The 24790-nt window shown below is 24.4% G+C and overlaps 2 protein-coding genes across 2 annotated transcripts in view; one reads left to right on the forward strand and one right to left on the reverse strand.

Annotated features, from left to right (window-relative positions):
* LOC122854923 (follistatin-related protein 5-like) overlaps window positions 1-24790 on the reverse strand; it is a 154937-nt gene that overhangs the window by 124023 nt on the left and 6124 nt on the right. The gene's annotated exons all lie outside the window — the stretch shown is intronic.
* Window positions 469-13049, forward strand: LOC122854925 (acyl-CoA Delta-9 desaturase-like). The gene is made up of 6 exons (XM_044155965.1): window positions 469-643; window positions 7094-7310; window positions 8118-8248; window positions 11297-11502; window positions 12251-12433; window positions 12754-13049. The coding sequence occupies exons 2-6, from the start codon at window positions 7097-7099 to the stop codon at window positions 13019-13021; spliced, it is 1002 nt and encodes a 333-aa protein (XP_044011900.1). The 5' UTR covers window positions 469-643; window positions 7094-7096; the 3' UTR covers window positions 13022-13049.

Below are 24790 nucleotides of genomic sequence, written 5' to 3' on the forward strand. Positions count from 1 at the left end.
AATTAAAAATATTACATTAATATTGATGCTTGGTACTGGCGAAAAATATTCTTTAAAATAAAAGAAGGAATCACTAAAAAAAATATAAAATATTTCATTGAAAAAAAAATAAATTATACATTGAATTTCGAGAGGCAAAATAAAGTCAATAATAATTTTCTATAGCCTTTATTTTATATCATCGTTAAAAAAAAATGTTCAAAGAATACAGACGAATTGATCGAAAAATGTATATAGAAGAAAAAAAAATTTACAGATAAAAGTTCAATTTGTTCATACAAGAAATAAAAAAAAAAAAATATCGCAAAAATCACGATAAGTTCACCACAAATGTGGATTACCATCCCTTCTTTATTTATAGCTAAGACGTCAAACGTTTCTCTGTCTTTTGACTCAGCTATAGTTGGTTAAACCTCAACCCCTCTACTTTTCTAAACCAACAAAAGTCTTTATAAGCACGTGAATTATACGTCAAGCTGAAATTTCTTGACTTTTACTGCTCAACAGTTCGAGTAGCGATCGTATTTATTTATTTTTTTTTTTGTTATTTTTTGTTGAAGTTATTCTTTAAAATATCAGTTTTTATTTTTTATTTATGTTTTAATTTTAATATTTAAGTAATTAGTCATCGAGAAAATCAATTGTAAGTACATTTTTTTTATCTATTTCAAATTATAATATATATTGAAAATTTTATTATGTAGAATTTTTTATCAATACACGAGTTTTTCATTTTTATTATTTATATTTTAATTATAATTTTAAAATATTTGATTACCAAGGAAATAAATTTAATATACATTTTTGTATTCATTTTATATTAAAAAATAATTTAGTTATTTTTATTATGTAGAATTTATTACTAACACGAAGTTTATAATTTTGTAGAATTGTAAATTGACATTTTTTAAATTTCAAATTTGCCAAATATGAAAAAAACTTTGTCAAATATTTTATTGTTTGTTAACTATTTGTTTATAAAATTTACAACAATTCCTCAAATAATTCCCTATAAATTTTTAGGAAAAACAAAAACAAAGAAAATTCTTAATCTGCAAAAATTATCCGAGATCAATGAACGACACTGTTTTTACAATCGCCTATCTTATTGGTCAGCATATACTATTAAATCGCGTGAGGGAATAAAACTTTCACTGGTAATCTTTTTCACCTACATGATATTTGAGGATTGTATCAAAAGTATATACGTGATCTCTACCTCTCAATTTACCACCAAGTCAATTATCTTTATTTTTCTCCACTTCCTTACTTTTTACATAAGCATCGATACTAGATACCTGACATTAGCTTATTCTCAATCATCATATTACATGCTGTATTCAATAATATATTTGTTATTATGTTATGCAATATCTGCCCCTACATTAAGAATAATTTCACTTTATCAACATATATTTTTTGTATCAATTCATGATTAAATTTACTCGATAAAATACTCAGAATATATCTCGAGATTAAAATATTAAATCAAACAAATTAATTTCATTCAAAATACTAGAATCTGTCAAATAAATGTAGAAACCTTTTTTGTGGCATATACATTCTATCAATTTTTTTTTTCTTATTATAAATAAACTACAATAAATGAAGGCAACAAAAAGTTACACGCAATTGTTTGCAGATTTTTTAAATAATTTTCATTACGAGTAACAATAAAATACACAAGTACCAAGGTAGAGTTTGCAAAGTCACATAATGTATTTTAATATAATGTCAGCATGAAATTGATTTAAAACTATAATTATATACTTCTTCAAATTAAAATATTCAATGATATCCGATAGAATATTTTACGCTTGGTTTTCTAAATCAAACAATCATTGTATAAAATAAACCTTTGTATAAAGAAAGTCTATCATCAAAAGTTTTCTATTCATATAGTGTTATTACATGGGTAATTTTTTTTTTTTAAATTTATCACATTGAGTGTGTCCATCAGTTCATGTGAATATTATGAAATAACATTTACGCATTGATGTGCAACCAACTGATGCTAATTTAAACTAACTGTATTTTATTTTACTCATAAAATGTATAGGTAAATAATAGAAATTATACATTTATATTCATTAGTATAGTTTTATAATAAATTGAACAAACAAAAATGCTAATTGATATCCATTAAAAAGAAATATATTAATTTAAATCAAATCAATAACGAAATAATTGATAAATGAAATTTCATCAACAATAAATTGAATGCTATTATTAATTTTATTTATATTTAAACATACGAATATTAAATTTATTTTTTAATATTTTATAATTTATAAACAGTATAGAATTCATTAAAAAAAATATAAGGCGAAATCTAAATATAATTTAGATTTTTTTTTTACTTGGGAAAAAGTATATTTGTCACAATTTTGTTTATCAAATTTCCAGATATTTTTTTTTCAAACTATTATATTTAGTTGATAAGATAATAAACGGTAATTTTTTTTTTAAATTGTTTTAAAAAGACTCTATAATAATTAATAAAAAACTAGAAAAAAAAAAAAAAGAATCTAGTGTTAACTACGGAAGTAATAACAAGGATTAAATGTAAGGGCTTACAATCTGATAGCTATCAGCCAGTATACCAGATTATTCTGTCCAACTTGTTGTTTTTTATTTTTTATTCATGCCATTTTTAAGAATTTTTTTTCTATCACTGTACATATGTCTATTTTTTAGCAAGATGAATATGCAAATATGACATTTTACTTTTATAAATTAATATTTCAAGCTAAATAAAAAATTAAAACTCAATAATAAAATAATAATGTTTTTTTTTTTAAATTTTAAAATAAAACTTTTTTATTTTTTATTTCATTTGTTTAATGGATATTCGATAGCTGATTCACAACTGCGTGACAAATATCACACAAAACGATATTAATTACAACCACTGTGCATGCACATTTTCATTTCCGTTGAAAAACCAATTTTATTTATTATTTTTTTAAAATATCAAATCAATTAATTTTATAACGTTTTTAATAAATTTTATTCTCCAAAAGCAATGTTTTTTTAAATAAAAAAAATATCGTTATTATATCTCTGATATTATCACATTTATTTACTGTATCAAACAAAAAAACTTATCGAATAAATTTAAATTAAATAAACTTTTTGAATTTAATAATTTTTTATTCGAAAAAAAAAAACATATATATTAAAAATGTATAATATATTTTTAAATGTTTCTTTTATTTCAATTAATTATTTTTTTTTTATATCATTAATATTTAAAAAAGAAAAAAATGCTTTTCGAGCTACTTCTTCCTCAAATTGAAAGTAGCAATTTACAAAAGTTTAATGAATTATTCTAAATGTCAAAAAAAAAAAAAAAAAAAAAACACTACGCAGTTTTATGTAATCATTAATAATTATGAATTATTAACATAATGATTCAAAAGATATTTGAGAAAAAAAATATATATTCAAAGGAAAAAAGTGAGAGTGTGACAAATTGATTTAAACTAATCTTTTGGATAATCAAAAAAAATGATAATTACAGGAATAATTAATTGAATGAAAAAGAAACTTGTTCTATAGCAATATTATGTGTTGAATAGTCAAGTTAATTAGCATGATAAAAAGAAAGGCAGGTGAAAGATAAATATTTTTTTTTATAAAAACATCGTCGATGAAGTGTAAAGTTGATAAATTACTGATGATAATACATGATGCTGCAATTTTCAAACTTCGGCAATAACAAAACACAAAAAAAAATGGGTAAAATGGAAACGAGGTCGTTCGTTGTACTTTGTTCAAAAAAAAAAAAAAATAATAATAATTGAACATTTAAAAAAAAATATGAACAAAAGACTATTAATATTTTTTGTTGAATACTGTAATTCAAATGTTCGTTTTATGATCTTTTGTAAGTATTTTTACATAAAAATAATTGTACTATGTTATTACTTGTTATAATATTGTGTACAGAATTTTTTTTTTTGTCACATTCATCAACAATATATATTGCTTTAAGTATTTTTTTTTTTATTTTTATGGATTGTAATTATAATAAAATATGCAAATAGTCTGATGCATAATTAGAGGTAAATTTTTTTTAATGGGCTAAAAATAAATATTTGAAAAATGTTAGTTATATTGACAAATTATTATTCAAAATATATAAATTATTTATTTATATAAGAGTATGATCTAACAGTGTATTTCATGTGTTAGATAATGATAACATCATGTGTAAAATTCTAATAACACTTAGTAAACATATACTTTCTCCAAGCAAATATTATTATGAAAATATTAAATTAATTTTCAATGATCAATACAGAACGCTCATGTTACATAATACAATATAATCAAATATAATTTTTAATCATTTATCATACTTGAAGGAAAAATACATATAAACAAATTTTAAGAAATTTATTTATTTATTTATTTATTTATTTATTAATAAAAATGTGAAAGTGAGATTAATAACAAATAAAAAAAAATACAATCATGTATGTAATTTTCTGGTAAATATCATTTTGCTTTGAATTTAAATTTATTTTCCATTATGAATTTGAACCATGTCATTGTGATATTTCTAAGAAACTTTAATATACAATTTGCATCTTATTTAGGACAAAAGAAAATTATTATATTTATTTTTTTTTTATTTGCTTTTAAACTTTGCAATAAATTTAATATCATCGTAAAACAGTTTTTAATTTGAAATGTAAAACTTTACTGTTTTTAAATAAATATTTTCTATACATTCTTGAAAAATACAATAACTATTTAAACTGTATATTATATTTTTTATTCATTTTATTTTTAAAAGACCAAATGACCTGAATTTTTTGTTATTCTACTGACATCTGTGATTGCAACCTCGACCACGAACTTCAGTATAAAAATCCGGTTTTTACGTTGAAAGAAAATTACTCAACCAAAGTAGTTATTGCAAATTTCAAGAATTCATTCATTCATCTTACAAATTATTGTTATTATTTTTTTAAATAAGAAAAGAAATATATAAATCCTTGGTGTAGAATTTGTTTAAATATAGTACACTGTTAACAACTTTAATAATTATTTCTTTTAATTTTATTTTTCATTCAAAAAATGTACTTAACCTAATTGGCAAAAAAATGTATATAATTGTATAAAACTTCTAGTACTTTTTTACTTGAAAAAATATCTTTAAAATATTATTCACTTTTTTTTAAAAATGAATGTTGAAAATTGTAAAACAAATGTTACATATTTTTTTAATAAAAAAAAAAAAAAATCAGGATGGTTTTTATGTTGGATGTTTTGGACGTTTGTCTTGTCGTTTGTTTTTTTTTTTTTTCTTTAAAACATACGAATAGCATTGTTTTGTCTGGCATTATACCCTGTCGATACTTGAATATCTGGATAAATCTCTGTCCAATTTATCGATACTTTTTATTCTATATATTTTTTTAAAAATAAAAACGTAAAATGAAATATTTCAGCTAGAGAATTTAAATCTTCATAAACAAAAAGTAAAATAAAGTAAAATTATTATTTTTGTTTTTTTATGGATTAAAAATTAAAAATAGTATAATAAAAAAACGTTGGTAATTTGTTTTTTTTTTTTTGTACAATTTCGCGGTTTAATAAAATTTAATAATAACTTATCAAGATTCCTTTGAGAAGACATTCAAAAATTTCTCGAAATTAACTCACGTGTACTATAATCAAAGTTTAATGAGCAAAAAATTTAATAATAAAATACACAAGTGAATAATATTCCAATTTTTTTACAATATTTTTATTATTCCTAAATCAAAAACCGTCTGTTTGAATGAAAAAAAATTAAGTAATGAAATATTTAAAAATATAAATTGTTGTGGTAATTACGAAATGATAACAAATCGTCTGTAATATTTTTAAATAACTTTAAATTTCGAAATAAAAATCAAATTTATTAAATTAATAAGAAATAAATTAGCCAATAAAATAACGAATAAAATATTATCAGTCTAAAGTTAACAAAAGCCTAAAAACAACCATAAAAACTTTTTTTATTTATAATAGGTTTAGATGGTATTATTTTTCGACCCTATTAAAATTTATATTATTATTTATTTTATTTTTATTATCATTTATCTTATATATTAAACAATATAAATTCAAATTAAAAATATTTATGTTTATACTTTATGTTTGAATACATTTCATATTAAATTGGATTATGCTGAGTATGAGCTGGGCAGCGAGAAAACATTAAGATGGTAAATACGCTGCAGGGGTTTCTACGAGAGCTTGCATAATGTCACCTTCGTTAACGCTTTAACGAGCTTGTAGATATAGGCAGTGTGTGCTTTTTCAAATTTATGAATAACATTAAAACATACAAATAAAGTTTTTTATAATATTATCACTTGTGCACCATATGTTTTCCAGTATAAATGAGTCTAAATAAATTTTTAAAAATATTATTTCAAATTTAAAATTAAAATGAAACAACAGTAGGTAGATATAAAAATTCAAATATATTTTTAATTGTCCTAAAGAAGATAATAAAAAATAAAATGTATTATTGGTAATGAGAATAATAATAATTTATTATTATTGATTTATTAAATGCATAAATTTTACCTGTATATCTGATTATTTTTCATAAATAAGTGATTGCATTTAATTTGTAATTTAAATTTAATGCATCAATTATATATAAGCAATATTTATTTTATCAATGAGTAAATAAAGTTCATCTGTTTGCCAAATGCAGAGGAGAATTTTTTTTTTATTTATTTATTTTTAGTGCTATTGAATTGACCTGTTTAAAAATGTCTTTAAATATTCGTTGTATACAAAAAAGCTGCATAATTTAAATAAAACTCAACTGTGTTAATAAAATACATAGTCATTATCAAATGTTTTTGATCAATCTATTTTTATATCATCAGATAGCCATGAACTCAATATTGCTCGATATATTTATTTTAAAAAATTATAAAACTATTTTTTTTATGATCCAGATTTTTTATCCATTTTATATATATCTTATTATTATGAAAAATTAACCAGAGTAATAATTAAAATATCAACAAACATAATAAAAAAAAACTCTAAAAATTTAATTTATTTTTATTTATAGATAATGTATTCATCGACAATAACACAATTTGAAGAACCAGTTCGTAAAATTCCACTAGATGAAATTGCTTCTGAACCAATACCATTACCAAAAGAAACAAGTGAAAATCAACCATTAATTTGGCGTAACGTTATTGGAATTGCTGTACTTCATTTAATAGCAATAAATGGATTTATAAATGGTTATCGGGATGCTAAATTATGGACATGGATATTTAGTATGTATTATTAATAATATTAATAACATAAAAAAATTTTAAATCACTCAACATAATAAAATAAAAAATTTTAAAACGATTTAAAAGAGGACATGAATCTTCTGGTTTTTTATTATTACAATTTAGTTAGAAATTTGAAAATAAATAAAAAAAATAGTATATATGGTCTTTTGGGCAGAAAGCTCACCTGGTAAAGTGCAATATAGTATAAAGATGCATTTGTGAAATACATTGCTCTCAGGAGATGGCAAGAATACATTTCAGGTAAATGAGGCCAATAGCACCAGTCTGATGGTACATACATTGTAAAGTGCCTCTATCATTTTTTTTTTTTTTTTCTTTTATTTATCTACATTGTGTCTCCAACAGGAGTTGCTCAAGTCAACACGTACGTACGTCAAATACGTGCGAAACTTTAAATATGAATACCTATTTCTCACAACTTTACAAGAAATAAGTTGTATTACTACAAAATTTCATCTTCTATCTATTTTTTTTTTCTTTTTCTTAATTTATTTTTTAAATCTATCTTGAATTGATGAATTTAACTTTTTCTTTTAATTATTGAAAATCTCTTGACTGAACAATAATTGATCACGACTACTGGCACATGATCAAGTAGTCGAAAAACAAAAGAAAATAAACTGTTTTTTTTTTTCAATTACTCTTTAGAGACTTGTTTAATGAGTATAAAATATTCATTCATCTTAAACAATTTAAATTGTCATTATTTTTCAAGAATACAATTATATTTTTATCATTTTTTTTTTTAATTTGAAAGTAAATTATGTTTTTTTTTTTTTTTAGGTCCACTTTATGGAATTGTTGCTGGAATAGGTATAACGGCTGGAGCACACAGACTTTGGGCACATAGAAGCTATTCGGCAAAATTGCCATTGAGAATATTGCTCGCTTATCTCTATTGTATGGCAGGACAGGTAAGACAAAAATATATTATTTTATTATAAATCCTTTTTTCAATTAACGTAAATCTAAATTAAATAATACCTTGTCATTTTTTTTAGTAATATCTTTTTTTTTCTATTTAAATTGAAGATCGAAATAGTAAATCCAATAATGATTTTTTGTATGATAGTCAATTTAAAATCGGTGTTACGATTTGTTTCACATAAGCACTTCTGAATTTAACCTTTTTCTTATTTTTATCTTTTATCAGCGCTTTTTCAAAGTAATCCATTTCAATGTCCGTGGTTAGATTATCTTGAATTCGTATTTTCTACCTTATATTCTTCAGATATATACCTTTTTTTTTTTTTTCCTATTCACACTCAATTTTTTACCTTGGGTTTATCTTTTATTTGATAGAATGAAAGAAAATTTTGAAGTAAAAATGAAATCGAATTTAAATTAATTTTTAATTTATGATAATTATACTTTTAGGAATAAATAAAATTTGGCGAAAAAAAAATGAGGATTTTTTGTTCTATTTTTTACTAGGGGTTAATATCAATATTTGGTCAGACAAAAAGTTAAAATAAAACAGATTAATCCCATTCAATAAATACATTATATGGAATGGTATATAATCCACTTAATTATGGACTGCAAAATTAACTTATAATTTAATTGCCAATTTATCTGGAAAAAAGAATTAAAAAAAAATCATTTATATTGAAATATTTAGTTCAAGAGTTCTTGAAAATATGATAAACTTTTAATAACTTATTGAGTTTTTTATTTTTTTTTTTTTTAATCCAGTTTTAATAAAAAGTGCACTCAATGATGCATCAACCAAAAGTTATATTTATACTTTATTTAGAAAATGAAAGAAAATTATTTTTTTTAATTTTATTTATTTAATTTTTTTTAATGCAGTTATTTTTTTTTATTAATTTAGTTGATTTTTGTCAGCTTTATATATCCATACAATTAATTGAAAAAATAAAAACTAAATTTTTTTATTATGCAGTACATTTTTTCACCACTGAGTGGAAATTCTTTTCACAAATTTTTAGAGACTGCCTGAACATATGGTAGTTTCAGCTGAAACAAAATTCCCAATATTTTAGAATTGAATAATTTTATTCTTCTTGAATTTACCAAATCAAATTGTGGTATTTAATTTAATCAAAAAATTATTTTTATTGATTTATTAATTATTTGTTTTATTCAAAACTCATTTGTTAATTTCCCATTGTATACTATGACATGTAAACTTAATTATAACATTGACAATATCATTGTAGCATAGTAATTAAAAAAAATTATACAAACAATGATACATCTAAGACAGACCATCCGCAATTTGCGATGTAACTGCTAGAGCATTGTTATCAATATCCGTAGTTCAGTCACGTTTTCAAAGCAGATTTGAATACACACAATATCGATTCATTCTTGTATTATATATATACATGAAAGGTATCACAATATACAGTTTACTCTTGTTAAATCCATATCCGAGAGGTTCGGTTTATTCATCTAGAAATTTATATACTGTACAAAGATATATAAGTATATCAATATAAATTTATAAAAGTTATTTATTTTAACTAGTGTATTTCATAAATTTATTTGAGTATATATACTCAAATAATATAAATATATATTTAAACAGTTCAGAGAAATTCGAATCCATATTTAAATCAAAGAACAAGTTGCATAGATTAACATAATGAGAATTTGTTTGAAGTAAATCTTTATTCAAATGTTTAAATCCATAACCACAAAAAAATATATTTAAATTTTGAATGTAAACTGGGATTCGATATGCAGAGTTTATTTATCTCAATACGAAGATCAAGCTGGACTAAGCAAGTTATATAACTAATAAATATATACACCACAAAATTCACATAGGAAAAAAAAGCCTTAGGGTCTTGGATTTTTTAAGAAAAAAATTAATGACTCAAGATAAAAAGACTGACAACAATATAGCCAATAAAGAAGAAATGCAAGTACACAATTAAAATAAATAATAATATATTTTACATCATTAAAAAAATGAAGATGATAAGCATGAATGAAAGATCGATTTCCTTTCATTTTTTTTTTTATTTCACAATTTTAGTTAGGTACTGGTTGCTAGGACAATTTGTATCATTTTAGCTTGTGTCATTGTGTCGAATAAAATTTGACATATTTCTTTCAAGTCTTCCTTTCAAAGTCAAGACAAGAAGATTTATAAATAGATAAAACGTATCCACGAGCTACTGAGTTTATTAATTTTAAATCTTTTCAAAAGGATATTTGAATTTTTGAGAAAATATTTGGCATAATTACACAGGTTACAATTATTCTTTATCAAATCTTTTAAATATATGTATATATTCATTCCTTTGAATAGAATTAAGACTCACAAGAACAAAAAATATTTATAATTTTAAAGCTGATTATTTTGAAGGGTGTTCCAAAAATAAACTAAACAAAACAATGTAATGAAAATTTTTATCCGAATGAATTCTTTGAATGAAATAACAATTTTTTTTTTTGCTTTTCTACAATTTAACTAGTCACTTTCAAGTTTTATATCTTCAGGTATCCAAGTATAAGCTCTTGAGGTTTTATATTGCCGATAGTATTTTTTTTTTTCTTTTCATAAGGTTACTTGGCTTATCGGATGCCGACGACTACAATAGAATCCAGGTTGAAAGGTCGAATTATATATCTATTCTGATGGATGAATGCCAAATACTTTTATATTCTTTTTTTTTTTCGAATGTTTGATGTTATTTTTTTTATTATTTTTTTCCAATATATAAGAAAGCCCAAGTTTTCTGATGATCTTGATGGTGATAGAAGAAATTTTAGATCTTGTAGAATACTCGCAATCAGCCGAAAAGTTTCTCGATAAAATACATGAGAAATCTACAGAGTATATATAGAGTAATTCAGTTTTCCAAGCTTGAATGAAATTAAAAGCTCAAGATATAAACAAATTTGTTGTTCTTGTTTTATTTTTTCAAATTACGAAATTTTCATTTCATCAAATAATTAATTTTTTTATATGGTTATTTTATTTTTAGACTTGCCCTTCAAAGTGGATACGGGATCATAGAACTCACCACAGATTCACGGAGACAGCCGCTGATCCTCATGATGCAAATCGTGGATTTTTTTTTTCTCATGTTGGATGGCTTATGATGAAAAGACATCCAGCAGTTAAAAAACATGGTAGTAAAGTCGACATGAGTGATGTTTATGGTGATCCAGTTATCCAGTTTTTTGACAAGTTAGTTAAAATTTATTATTAGTTAATGAATAATCATCTTCAAAATAATATGAAAAACAAAAAAAATAATATTTGAAATATTCATACAATATTGTAGTCTGAATATTATTTAATTAATATACATTTTTGAAAATTATCTATACAAAAAAGAAGGATTTATCAAAGTTATTCAGGGAAAATTAAGTCTCTAATGAAAAATTATTTAAATATTTTCTTCATAAACAAATTTTCTTTATTCTTTGGTCAATTATTGGAATGAACTTTACAACAGAATAAAAATTTTTTTGAAATAAAAATCAATTAATAACTGCTGTTAGAATAATTGTTGTAATTTTTTTTTTTACAAATAAAATGTAAAAGCTTTTTAAAATTAAAAATACCAAGAAAATTAATCTGCTTTTAAATATAAATTATTAAAAATTTTTCCCGTTATTCAGAATAAAATTCATTTATCTCAAATAGATTGTATCAAGCTATTTTTATCTTTTATATAAAATTATTTAAAAAAATCTAGTAAATTAAAATTGAATAGTTTTTCATTTACGACAAATAAATTTTATTTTATTTTCCAAATGAATATTTTACGAATAATCAATAATTAAATGGATTAAATTTCTTCGTTCACGTTTATAAAAATAGAACTTCGTTTGAAATAATAAATGCAATTAAATTTTGATTAAATGAATCCAGAATTTACCTGTATAAATTTGTATCAATCAATTGAATAAATGTATTAAATATGTTTTAGATACTTCACACCAATAATGCTCTTTTTGTGCTTCATATTACCAACATTAATACCAGTTTATTGCTGGAATGAAACATGGTATATAAGTATTCATGCTGTATTTATACGTTACACGTGGCTTCTCAATGCAACATTTCTCGTAAACAGTTTTGCTCATATGTGGGGTAATCGTCCATACAACAGGTAACTCACCAAAAAAAAAACATACAAAATTTTTATTTCTAATGTCAAACTTTCATATAAAAAGTCATTTGTCAAAAGTCTATTTATCAAAAGCTTTTAAAAGATAAATTATACACCAACCAGTAAAAGTTTTTGATATAAATATTTAACCAAAAAAATATCTAAGTTAAAAATTTTAACATTTAAATAATTAAAAACTTTTCTTATAAATAAATTTACAAAATATTTTAACAGCTAATATGATAATCCAATCAACGGATTAATTAAAATTTATGAAATTTAAGTGAAATAATATAATATTAAATTATTTTATTCAACAGAAAAGTTAAGCCAACTGAAAATCCAACAGTTGCATTTTTTACACTTGGTGAAGGATGGCACAATTATCATCATTCATTTCCATGGGATTATAAAGCAGCTGAACTTGGTGCATATGGATTAAATCCAACAACAGCATTTATTGAATTTATGGCCATATTTGGACTTGCATATAATCTTAAAACACCAAAAAAAGATCTCATCGAGAAAATGAGTTTGAATAGAGGTGATGGTACAAATAGTCTCTGGGGCAATCAATACCATTCTTGATAAATAAAATAAATAAATATAAAAAGTTCTAAAATTATCCACTTTTTTTTCAATTGTCAGATACAGAAATTTAATGCTTTAAATAAACAATGTGGACCTACAATAATTATTGTACTAAAATTATTCGGTAATAGCTTTAAAAATATTTAAAAATTATATTCGGTATTTTTGATCAATTGAAAAGCTAAAATGATAAGAAAAAAATTGATCTTTGCTCAATAATAATAGAAAATAATTTTTTTTAAATTCAAAATTTATATATTATTTTTAAAAAAATATGAAATTTCAATTGATAAAAAAATTTATAATTACAATATTATTTTTAATTAATATTATTTATTGAATTAATTTATAAAATAAAATCGATAATTTACATTAAATAAAAATTTTATGTATTTTAAAATCATTCAAAAAATCTATCCGATATATTTATATGTAAATGGAATATTTAATAACTGACATAGATACTTTTGATGTCGATATATGTTTGAAAAATCAGAACGAATATTATAAAAAGAAATATCGAATAGAAATGCTAAAAATACAACAGACAAAATGCAATATGACACTGATATGAATTCTCTGAAATATCGTATTTCACAGTGGTTGAATTTTCCATCTCTAGACAATATGTTATATATATTTATGTTTACCATATAGTGATAATATTATTATTTCTTACTATTTAAATTTAAAAAAAAAAATAAATATATATTTTAATTTTAAAAACTAACAAAACCATATTGTCGTTAAGTTATATGTATATTTTATTTGTAAATATAAATATTGATTTATTAAAATAAAAATAATATTTGTCTATTACATATAGTTGTATTTGAAAAGCTGAGTCAACGATCTCGAGGAATTCAATCGGAACAAAAATGTCGCATTATGTCTGCCTCATTTCAGGAGCTTTTGGCTTATACATACAATATATAACTATATTATTATTATTATTATTATTATATTTATTATTTTTATTATTATATATTGTGTATAGTATATATAGATAAACACGTTTCAATGAGTTCATGGCTTCGATGAGCATGTGCAGATTACTGAATTTCAAACAAATAATTTTCATAAAGTTGAGATAATGCTTGAAATATAAAGAGTACATAAATTGTATAGTTTTTTTTTTTATTTTCCAACAGCAAAGCAGTCGTAAAGCAACGTTGCCGTAGCTTTAAATCATTGGTTTTTTTTACGGAGGTCGTGTGAAAGGTATTACTGGTGCGGCTAAAACAAACGACTAAAATACACTAGCACCTGACAAAGAGCTGTTCATCGTCAGAATTAGTAACACCATGATTATAATTGAAGTATTCGTAGTGTAGTAAAAGTCTAATCATTGGAAATAGTTTGAAAATACTATGATCTATGACTTGCCTGGGACAAAGATTGAATTAAATTGTTTTTATATCATAATTTTATTGTTTTGACGAGACAAAAATAAATTGTGCAAAAAGGTTTAAAAATATTTAATTGATAATATTAATTTTGAAAGTATCAAATGAAAATTTTAAAATAGAAAATTTGAATTTATCTAAATAATTAAGAAACCAGCTCAATAATTTTTATACGAATTTCTACCAAACTACTTTTATTTTCTAAAATAAAAACTGTAAAAGTAAAAAAACTGGAAAAAAAAGAACTACGTAATCACCTGCAACTGAAAAACTTATTGTAAACAAACTTGAAGTTAGTATTTGTACAACTGTAAAAGTTTTAAAACTTTCTTATGGAAATAGCAAGTGCATTGTTTGCAATTTAGAACTCTTCTAAATCAGAAAATGAAATTTGATCAAAAATCACATGATGATTTGAAAATGAGTAAATATAAGAAAAAAAGGACATCAACACTTGAGCACAATATTGTGCTATTAGATTGTATTTCCAGCAGATTCTTTGTTTTTAATTTTACATGTTTTTTCACATATAGCGTGTGAGGTTTCTCCAGTAAACGAGAGAATGAAAGCTAAAATGAAAAGAAAAAAACCGAAAAAAAATATCTAGTGTGCAGTAAAAGCATTCTAAAGCCAAAAGAGAGTAAAGAATGTCATTTTTATGTGGCTCTGAAGCTTCTGGATTTTGGCAAAGCAATCGTTGATCCCCATATAAAATAAAAAGAGAAAAAAGAAAAATAAATAAATGAATAAAATAAAAGTTGGATTGTATGTGCGCAAGGTCTAAATATCATATATGATATCATGAATTCAAAGGGAGGATAAAACATTGGCCTATGAGCCATAATGCCACAAGAAAAAAATTTATAAAGTAAAACGACTATCATTTTCAACGACATAAAAAAACGTATGGGGCAGTTTAACAGAAAAAAAAAAATTGTTATTGCTTTTTCGAAAGCATTTATCATTAAAATGTCTTTTTAAAACTACCTATTTGAATTCAATTTTTTTTTTAAAACTTTTATTAAAAAAGTATATGCAAATTAACGATATATACAGAATATATTTGATCAATGTTATGCAATTTTAACGAAGAAGAAAAGCCAAAAGAACTTGCGATGAGTTATAAAATACTCGTAATTAAAAGGGTGATGTGAAAAATACCAGTAATAAATCTAAACTTTCGGACAACGTTATCCCAAATATAAATAATTTGAAGAAATAAAAAAAAAAATGAATAAATAAATAGAAGCTGCAGCTCCTTTATGATCAAATTTTTTATTTATTTTTTATTTTTTTTTTTACTAATGAAAAATTCTTAAAAAAAAAAAGTTAAATTTGCATTAAATTGATTATACAAAATTACTGGGTAACGGGAGTTTTATATTATTTTAATCAGTCGTAAAATAAAATATCTACAATCGATGAAATAAAATTTTAAATGACCTCTATTTTTTAGACTATTTCAAGATTTATTGCATCAATTAAAAAATTGATTAACGGTTTGAAGTAGATGAGAAGAAGGTATTGTATAAAATGAAAATAATCCAGAGCTTGAATACGGTATATTTTTTCAAGTAAAGAATTGAATTTAGAAGCCAACATTCAATTCAATAATTTGTTATTGATTTTTGAAGACTTAAATAAAACTTTAAACAACAAAAAAAAGTTTGTAAAAAAATTAATTTGATAAATGAAATATCATAGGATTTATTTCTAAAGAAATATAATATTTCCTACATTGAAAAAAAAATCATACAACATAAGAATTGTTTAACAAACTCATATAACTTAATTAATTTACAAAGGAGTAAAAAAAAAAAACTTAATAATGATTTCATAAAGAAATAATAAATCATAAAATTTAATACTCAAAAATTTGTTCTCTTCATTTATATGATTTTTCTGAGCATCAAAAAGAGAGTAGTCAAGACCGTAGCTAAGAAAAATAAGAAAGTGGTAAATTAGATTCCATGCAATCGCTTTGGTGGCTGTACAAATATATATATATATATTAGAGAAGAAAATCTCCAGCAAGATACGGTCCAATCAGACTACCAAGCATACTCAGCTAAAAAAAAAAAAAGAAACACCAAAAGAATAAAAATAAACGAAGAAATAAAAAAAGAACATGGTGAAATGAAAGAAAAAAAAAAGTGAGCTTGAGAAGCATTGGAGAAAACGAAAGTAATAAAACGATGAATGTAAAGAAAAGATGGTTTTCTTTTTTGCAATGCCAAGTATTTTATTCCGGATTTCTTGATAGACTGGTGAGAAATCTTATCGTTTCTTTTTTTTTTTTTTTGACATTGGAAATTATTTTTCATTTATTTATTCATTTTTTTTTTGTGATAAATTCATCTACCAATTTGCCATATCTTGATTCATTTTTATCAAAAAAAAAAATAAAAAAACAAATAAAACAGCTGTAAAATGATATCAATATATTATTTTTATTTTTTAAATAGGGTATTGTTATAACCCGTGATAAAAAAAAGTTTAATTTAAAAAAAAAAAAAAAAGGGACAACACAATTGACGTTGTTTACAAAAAAATAAATAAATAAATAAATAGGTCAAACTTTTTCATGTAGTTTAGCTATTTTTCACTCTCGTGAAAACCAAGAAAAACGTTCGAATAAATGGGAATTTTATTTTTATTTGTCAGTAGTATTCCGTTTGTCTGTTTTATTTTAAAAACATGGCAAAGTCGAGCATTTGCTATCTGGTCAGATACAAACGTTGATCTCGAGATAGAAAATAATGTTTTCTGGGTTAAAGATATATTACTAGAGAAATAGTCAGCCACATGTCGATTCAGCATTTTTACATGACCAATTTTTTAACCATTTAGTTTTTCGATTTATAAAATTAAAGGTACAATCGTAATTAACAGTATTTAAAAATTGGATTTTCATTTTTTTTTTTTTATATATAGTTTTCAAGTGAAAAAAATTGAGTGGGGCTTTGAATTCACAGTAGTACAAAATTGCAATAGTCAAACTTCGATACAAAGAAGTTCAATAGATGGCTCTGCGAATGATTTTGAAAACCTTGAAAAAAAAACCCCTATCAAATTGTTTTAAATCAATGGTTACATAAGCTATCGATTAAATAATGCTAAAAAACCTTACATATTTTTATAATTAATAATAAATTATAATCAAAAAATCCTTGATCGAAAAGACCCTTTTTTCTTCATAATTTATTAACAATAATGATCACAAAACCCTTGATTTGATTTTTTTTATTTTTCGAATATGTTTTTTTGATTGTAACAACTGTTGTAAGAAAAAAAAAATTATTTATATACTTTTTATAAAAATATTATAATATTTATGTCATATATAAAATGAGCCAAGTTTAAAAATTATCGACCAGATAATAATAAAATATAAAAGTGAGTAAAAACGGAAATTAAATTTTTCTTTGAAAAAAAAAAAAAAAAAACATTACTGGCATTATTTCTCAAGTGCGATAGATCCATTATTATTTTTATTTAACTCTTGTACACTTCCATTAGCACTGAAGTAATATAAAATCCAATCAAATTTAATTACTTTCAAAATAATTGTTTCGTCAATATGATCAATATAAAAGAGAAAAAAAAAATTGTCTTTCAAGCTTATACGTCTAAAAATATTATAAAGAAAATTAATTATTTTGTTCATATAATATAAAACTGTATAAATTTATAAAAATATATTATTATTTTGATTTATAACAATTTAATAACTCATCTCTATTTGAATCGATCATTTCTCTAGGCTGAAATATAAATAATTATCTGTTCCTGGCTTTTGTTGTATAACTTAATTAAAACCAGCAATCGAAATTAAACTTCAAACATTACCTACCCTATTTAAATATTTTTAAAATTTACCAACACATTTTCAAAAAATCCAAATAAAACGTTGGAAATTGTAATTGTAATATTTTATTTGTAAAAATACAAAAATTTTAATACTATTACCATTTAAAATAGTCAGTGTATTTACTATAGGTTCGTAATTGGATATAATTATTGATTTGAAAGAAAAAAAAAATACTTTTAAATTTTCAAAGATTACTTAAAAGAAATTTTTACAAAAAAATTGAAACCCATTTCGGGCTCTATAGAGCTTCGTAAGTCTCTATTAAGCTTTAACGAAGTCTCCATGTTAATTTGTAAGGAGGTTAAAGTATTGTTTTTTTTTTCTTGACATATTTAATTCTACAATACAATACAACAGTGACTTGGCTCTCCCATTTTGGTAATAAAATAAAATTTAAATAAGATCTACAAACACAGTAGTTGTAATATAAAATCTTAAAGGGCTTTTAAAATTCAACAACAATCAAAAAAACAATAAAATAACACAAAAACAAATTTTAAATTTTCATAGAAAAAAAAATTAGAACACCACAAAATCCTAAACAACAAAAATGCATTAATGAAACTTTTATTTTAATACTTCAAAATTACAAAAAAAAAAACATTCAAATACCTTTTTTAACACCAATCTATAAGCTCCAAGTATTTCCACTCAATTGAATACAAGAAATTCGAATTGAACTTTTGGAATGTTTCCAACATTAAATTGAAAAACCTCAAACGATTTAAATATTCTCAAAAATACATTAAAATATTTTGCTCTTAAAATATGGGGTTCTAATATAATAAATTAATTTAATTCTCATAAAATGAAGTATTATATTTTATGAAGGATAGAAATACCAGCAATATAATAACAAAATACTTGTTAAATTGCATACTCATCCAAGTTGTAATGAGATTTTAAATAAAGAGAAAAACTTGTGAATAAAAATTGTGCCTCTCAGGGCATTGTATAACAAAACATAGCAGAACCACCGAACCGATATATATCGTTTAAGCCGATAACCACAAAATTGTTATCTTTCTACCTCATCTCATATCCTTTAGTTTTTTTATTTACCCATTTTCTGACATTTATATACACAAAATATATATAAATTTTTATACGCAAATACATGCATGTTCATGAACTAAAGTTTAAAGTTATTTTTTTTATCTTTTCACACATTTACCCTCAGCAAGTTGCTCGTTTACAGGTTATTTTTAGTTTTGCATGGATCTGCAAAAGTAAATTATTTTTATTATAAAGTTTTATATATATTTAAACTACAAAATGTTTACAGTCAAATAATATGGCTATAAAAAATGATAATAGTGGCGCCACCTTTATACATGTGAATATAAGTGTTAACGCATGAAACTGCAATGTATATAATCATAAAACCAAAGTGTAATTTTCAAAGCAAACTCATTAAAACTTGTTTTCTTCATCTGAATTCACTTTTACATTTTTGCAGAATTTTTAATAAATTAATCTTTATTTTATTTTTGATATAACCTCGAATGGAATCAATATTTCTCGAAATTATACCCTGAAAATTAGATAATCATTGCCTCGAGGATTAATGTTTCGTAAAATTTTAATTAATTCGACAACAATTTGTTCAATATTATTTTCCAAGTCTTTGTAAACAGATAAGATATTTTACAAGCATAAACTTTAAATTCAAGATCCAATTTTGAATGAATTTCAAACAAAGTATACAACATGCTGTGTAAAATATGAAACAACAATGTATATAATGAATTGTAGAGTTAAATTAATTATCCCATCTCTTTGCAATGACTCAAAGATATTGAAATAGTTGTACACAAGAATTTGAGACTTCTAAAAGAGTTTTCTATATTTTCTGTGTACAATGTCTTATCAAGACTTGCACACTACATGTTGAGAATTTTTATATTCGAAAAGCTGCTTCAAAACTTGCTTTATTAACCTGATTTGTTGTACGAAGTATTATTTTATTATATGATGAATTTTCAATTTGTTTTCAGGATATCTTTCAAATCAATTAGATACTTATCCATGCAGGAAACCTCTACTCAAAGCCTCCATTTACAACATGTGCAAACGGTTGAAACGTTCAGAACCCCTGCGTCGAATTAATCCAATGTCAATCTACCTACACTGAGAAAAAAAAACCACAAAAATTGTTGTGAGAGCACAACAAACTAGAGGCGAAATCCTATCCTGTCGCTTTTTGTTGTGCTGCAACAAAAATTGTTCTATCGTTGAACAAAATTTGTTGTGCTACAACAAATTTTATTGTATCGTTGAACAAATTTTATTTAGCTGCACAACAATTTTTACCATCCAATAATATTTGTTGTGTTGCTTAATAATATTTGTTCGGCTGCTTAATAAATATTGTCCAGTTTCAAGGCAAATATTACCGTGCTGCACAACAATTTGATTTTCGGGTGTTATCGGTAAGACTCGGTCTTGTTCGTGTGCTCGGGTATCTACATGGCATTGTGTGGAATTTTCTAAGTCAGCCTAAGTTGAGATCAGCTTTGGTGTGACTGACGTTTTAAAAATAAATTAATTAATCCCAAGATGTCAAGTTTTAATAACATTTTAATCAGTGAATTATAAACTAAAATATTTGTAAGCAACTAGATAAATAACCAAACTTGATATTTAACAAATCACATCAACAATAAAGTATGAAATTATATGAAAATGACAAACATAACCTGCATCTGTCATTTTAATGCAGAGATTTTTTATTTTAATCTTTAATAATTATAAATATGAAAAATAAATCAAAGCATTAATTTGAATTAATTTGTTCCTTAATTGTTTTCCTTCTTCTTTTTAATTATCATAATGAAAATTTATTTCGTAATTTTGAAAAAAACAAATTAATTTGGTTTTAGAATTTTTGTTATGGGGAATAATAAAAATTATTAAACTAAATACAAAAATTGTTGTATGTTCAACAGTTTTTGTTTGGAGCATAACAAATTTTGTTGTATGTCTATTAATTTTTGTTTGGAGCATGACAAATTTTGTTAAACAGCACGGTAATTATTACTCTGCCAGATGAACAAAAACTGTACTACCGGCAGAACAAATATTATAGAGTTTCAACTTCGCCTCTACTTTGTTGTGCGGCACGACAATTTTTGTCCTGTTTTCTCAACAATATTTGTCGTTTTTTTTTCTCCGTGTATGAACAGGTTAGAGTAGATTAAGTTATGAATTAAAGATATAAACTCCTTTTATATTTTGGTAATGTTGATCTACTAAAATTATCGATATTTTTTATTAAATATTTAATAAAAATATTAATATTTTCTTTTAGGATCAAGTTTTACGATTGTTATTTTCAGTATATTTTTCGCACCATTGATATCGCGATTGAATGTAATATTACAATTAGGACAATACCGATACTATCTGGTGATTTACTGGTAATAACTTTACCACTACATACACTGCATAACATTATTGTTCTAAATTCATCAGTATTTATAACAACAATCATTGGATGTTTATCAATTTTTTTTTTTAATAATGATAATGGTGATGCTGTGTATCCTTTTGTGGAACCATTCATTATAAATTGACCAGCAGCAAACCGTTTTTTTTCCATCATTAGATGTATTACATTTTTTACCACTGTAAGTACAATATAGAATGAAATTGACTTGTTGATCAACAGCACGATGAGTTCGTATGTGATTATCAAAATCATTCAGTCTAACATATCGTCTACTAGTATAAATTGCGGAGAAACGTTTAAAAAAAAGATTACCACAGAGAAATTTTTCCGAAATCAGCGACGAGGGGAAATTTTTCCACTCATTTCCCCACATTCATCAATTTAATGAAACGATTACGGGAGTTTTGTAGACCAAGTACCTCGGTACATCAACTTTTTTGGAAAAAAGTGTCTTCGAATTTTCATTTTTTTCAAAAAAAATAAACGTCACTATGCTTTGCGTTATGTAACAATTAATAATTAGTCATTTTTTTTTTGGAAAAATTGAAAATTGAAAAAGTTAGAAAAAAATTAAATATATGGTGGAGATAGTTAGAGAAAGGGTGGAGAAATTCGTCAACCATTTCTCCAACCGTGTGAAAAAATAATTTTACCGCGGAAAAATTCTTCCGAAATCAACGACGAAGAGGAAATTTTTCCACTCATTTCTCCGCATAAGTCAATTTAGGAAAAATTCGGAGTAATCGCAGAGAACTTCGGAGTAACCACGGAGAAATTCGGAAAAATTCGGAGAAATATTTTCACCAGAGCAGGTTTCATTATTGGTGATAATGGAAAATTTGATAATTTTTTTAAAAAATTTAAAAATAAATACCATTTTTTTTTACATTGACGAAAATTTATAGATGAAAAATTGAGGGTTGATTAAAAGGTTAAAATTTTCTATTTATTTTTTGTTTATTTTTAGCAACTTTGTGGATATAATGAATTTTTTTTTTCAATTATTTCAATTTTTTTTTTTTGTGTAGTTTGAGGTCATTTAGAAAAAAATATAAAAATAAATAAAAATATTATTTAGAGTGTCCTATTTTGCCTCACTTTCTTCTTTATAATTTATTTTTTTTTTTGTATATTTATGATTAAATATTGAAGAGAGTAAAATATATGTTATTATAGTATTATTCATAAAAAAAAAAAAAACATAAGTCTCTAATACTCATTAGCAAGTCATCATATTATTTTTTTTTTACTAAGCAAAATTATAAAAATATTAAATATTAAATATATCAAATCAATATATTTAATCAATTGAAATATATTTTATTATGTTGACATTTTTTATTTTATTTTATGAAAAATTTTTCTTTTATTCCAATAGAATTCATCATCATCATCTTAACAACAAATCTTAAATCTATAAGGAGATTGTACCCTCAAACTCGGTCAAACATCTGGGTGTTATACTAGATAAAAGAATAAGTTAGCGCTCAAAGGCATTACAGGGGTTAGTAAGTCGACCCCTATTTGTGCTATGAGAAACAGGCAGTGGGTGGGACGCGTAGGTGATACTGGACATTGCACTATTGCTTTCGAGCAGAGAAAGTTAAATTCTGCGGTATTGGCTAGGCAGGACTTTTTGGAAGAAAGATATTGCTTTGAAAAAAAATACAGGGTGAATTATCCGGAACGGGAGGAGTGGATGTATGAACCGGGTCCGACTTCGGGATGCCATCTCATCTGGTTCACAGATGGATCCAAGACCAAGGAGGGCACTGGGGCAGGAATCTGGCTCCAAGGATCGACCAAGGGTATTAATTTTACTCTGGGAGAAATCTGTACGGTCTTTCAAGCGGAGGTATTCGCAATGTTAGTATGTGCAGAGATAAACTTAGAACGTGGCTATAGGAACAAAAGGATCTGTATCTGTCCTGATAGTCAAGCAGCGCTGTTGGCAATTGACGCACCAGCAGACAAATCAGCCTTGGTGAGAAAATGCCGGGAGAATCTGAATTTACTGGCATCGTGAAACAAGGTCAAACTTTTATGGGTACGGGGACATTCGGGAATCCAGGGTAATGAGACAGCCGATGAACTGGAGGTTCAGCATTGAGACTATGGGCCGGGACCAGTCGTAGAGGTTGCAGTTTGTTTTGTTAAGACAGAAATTCGCGGCTAAGAAATTATGGAGAGAGGAGCCCAAGGCGAGGCAAACTCACGATTTTCTAGGTGAACCTGAGCGGAAGGTAGTTAGGCAGCTATTAAATATGACTAGGTGTCAGCTGAGGCTAGTAGTAGGACTGGTCCCGTTGGACACTGTAAACTCAGGGCACATCTCAAAAGGACAGGACTAGTACGGGATAACACTTGTCGTAAGTAAAGAGATCATAAAGCTATCAATGGGCGCGATCACGGCGTTTGCTGCACGATCGGGGGTATTGATGGCTTAAGGGAAATGAGGGGGATGGCAAAATGGACCGGAGGTCTAATTGCCTATGGGGGCGCAGCGGTGACCGCACCCTAGTTACATAAAATAAATAAATAAAACAATTTAATTTTGCATTTAATTTAAGTCGTTTAATTTAATTTTTATATATTTTTATGTCAACAGATGCACTCACATGGGGTTTTATCAAAGGCAAACTTGATCCAACAAAATTTGAAAGTATTTATGGTTTGTGTGATCCATCATCATCGACAACAGCAAATCACCAATGTATTACATATGTTGATGCTATTATAATGTCATATTTTTTTGGTAAAAGAATTGAATTTTTTTAATTCAGTTATTTTTAAAAAAGTTATAAATGTAACACTATTTAATGCATTCAATTATTCACTATTTTCTGGACTATCAGGAAAAGGTGTATCGATGACAACATCAGTAATACCAAGTTTAAGTTTTTTTAATCACAGTTGTTGTGCAAATGTGATACGTACTTATCGTAATGCAAATTTAGCTATTATAGCCATACGTCCAATTAAGGAGGATGAACAAGTGTTTGCTAATTATAGTGCTAATTGGTTTCGTCATGTTAAAG

Source organism: Aphidius gifuensis, linkage group LG4 (assembly GCF_014905175.1).
Source record: "Aphidius gifuensis isolate YNYX2018 linkage group LG4, ASM1490517v1, whole genome shotgun sequence".
In the NCBI taxonomy this organism is placed as follows: domain Eukaryota; kingdom Metazoa; phylum Arthropoda; class Insecta; order Hymenoptera; family Braconidae; genus Aphidius; species Aphidius gifuensis.

What these genes read in the sequence shown, in the direction of transcription:
- LOC122854925 (XM_044155965.1), top strand. Translation starts at nt 7,097, where the DNA reads ATGTATTCATCGACAATAACACAATTTGAAGAACCAGTTCGTAAAATT. An exon ending in ATTATGGACATGGATATTTA is followed by an intron (nt 7,311 to 8,117) that starts GTATGTATTATT and finishes TTTTTTTTTTAG; the next exon opens with GTCCACTTTATGGAATTGTT. An exon ending in GGTAATCGTCCATACAACAG is followed by an intron (nt 12,434 to 12,753) that starts GTAACTCACCAA and finishes TTTATTCAACAG; the next exon opens with AAAAGTTAAGCCAACTGAAA.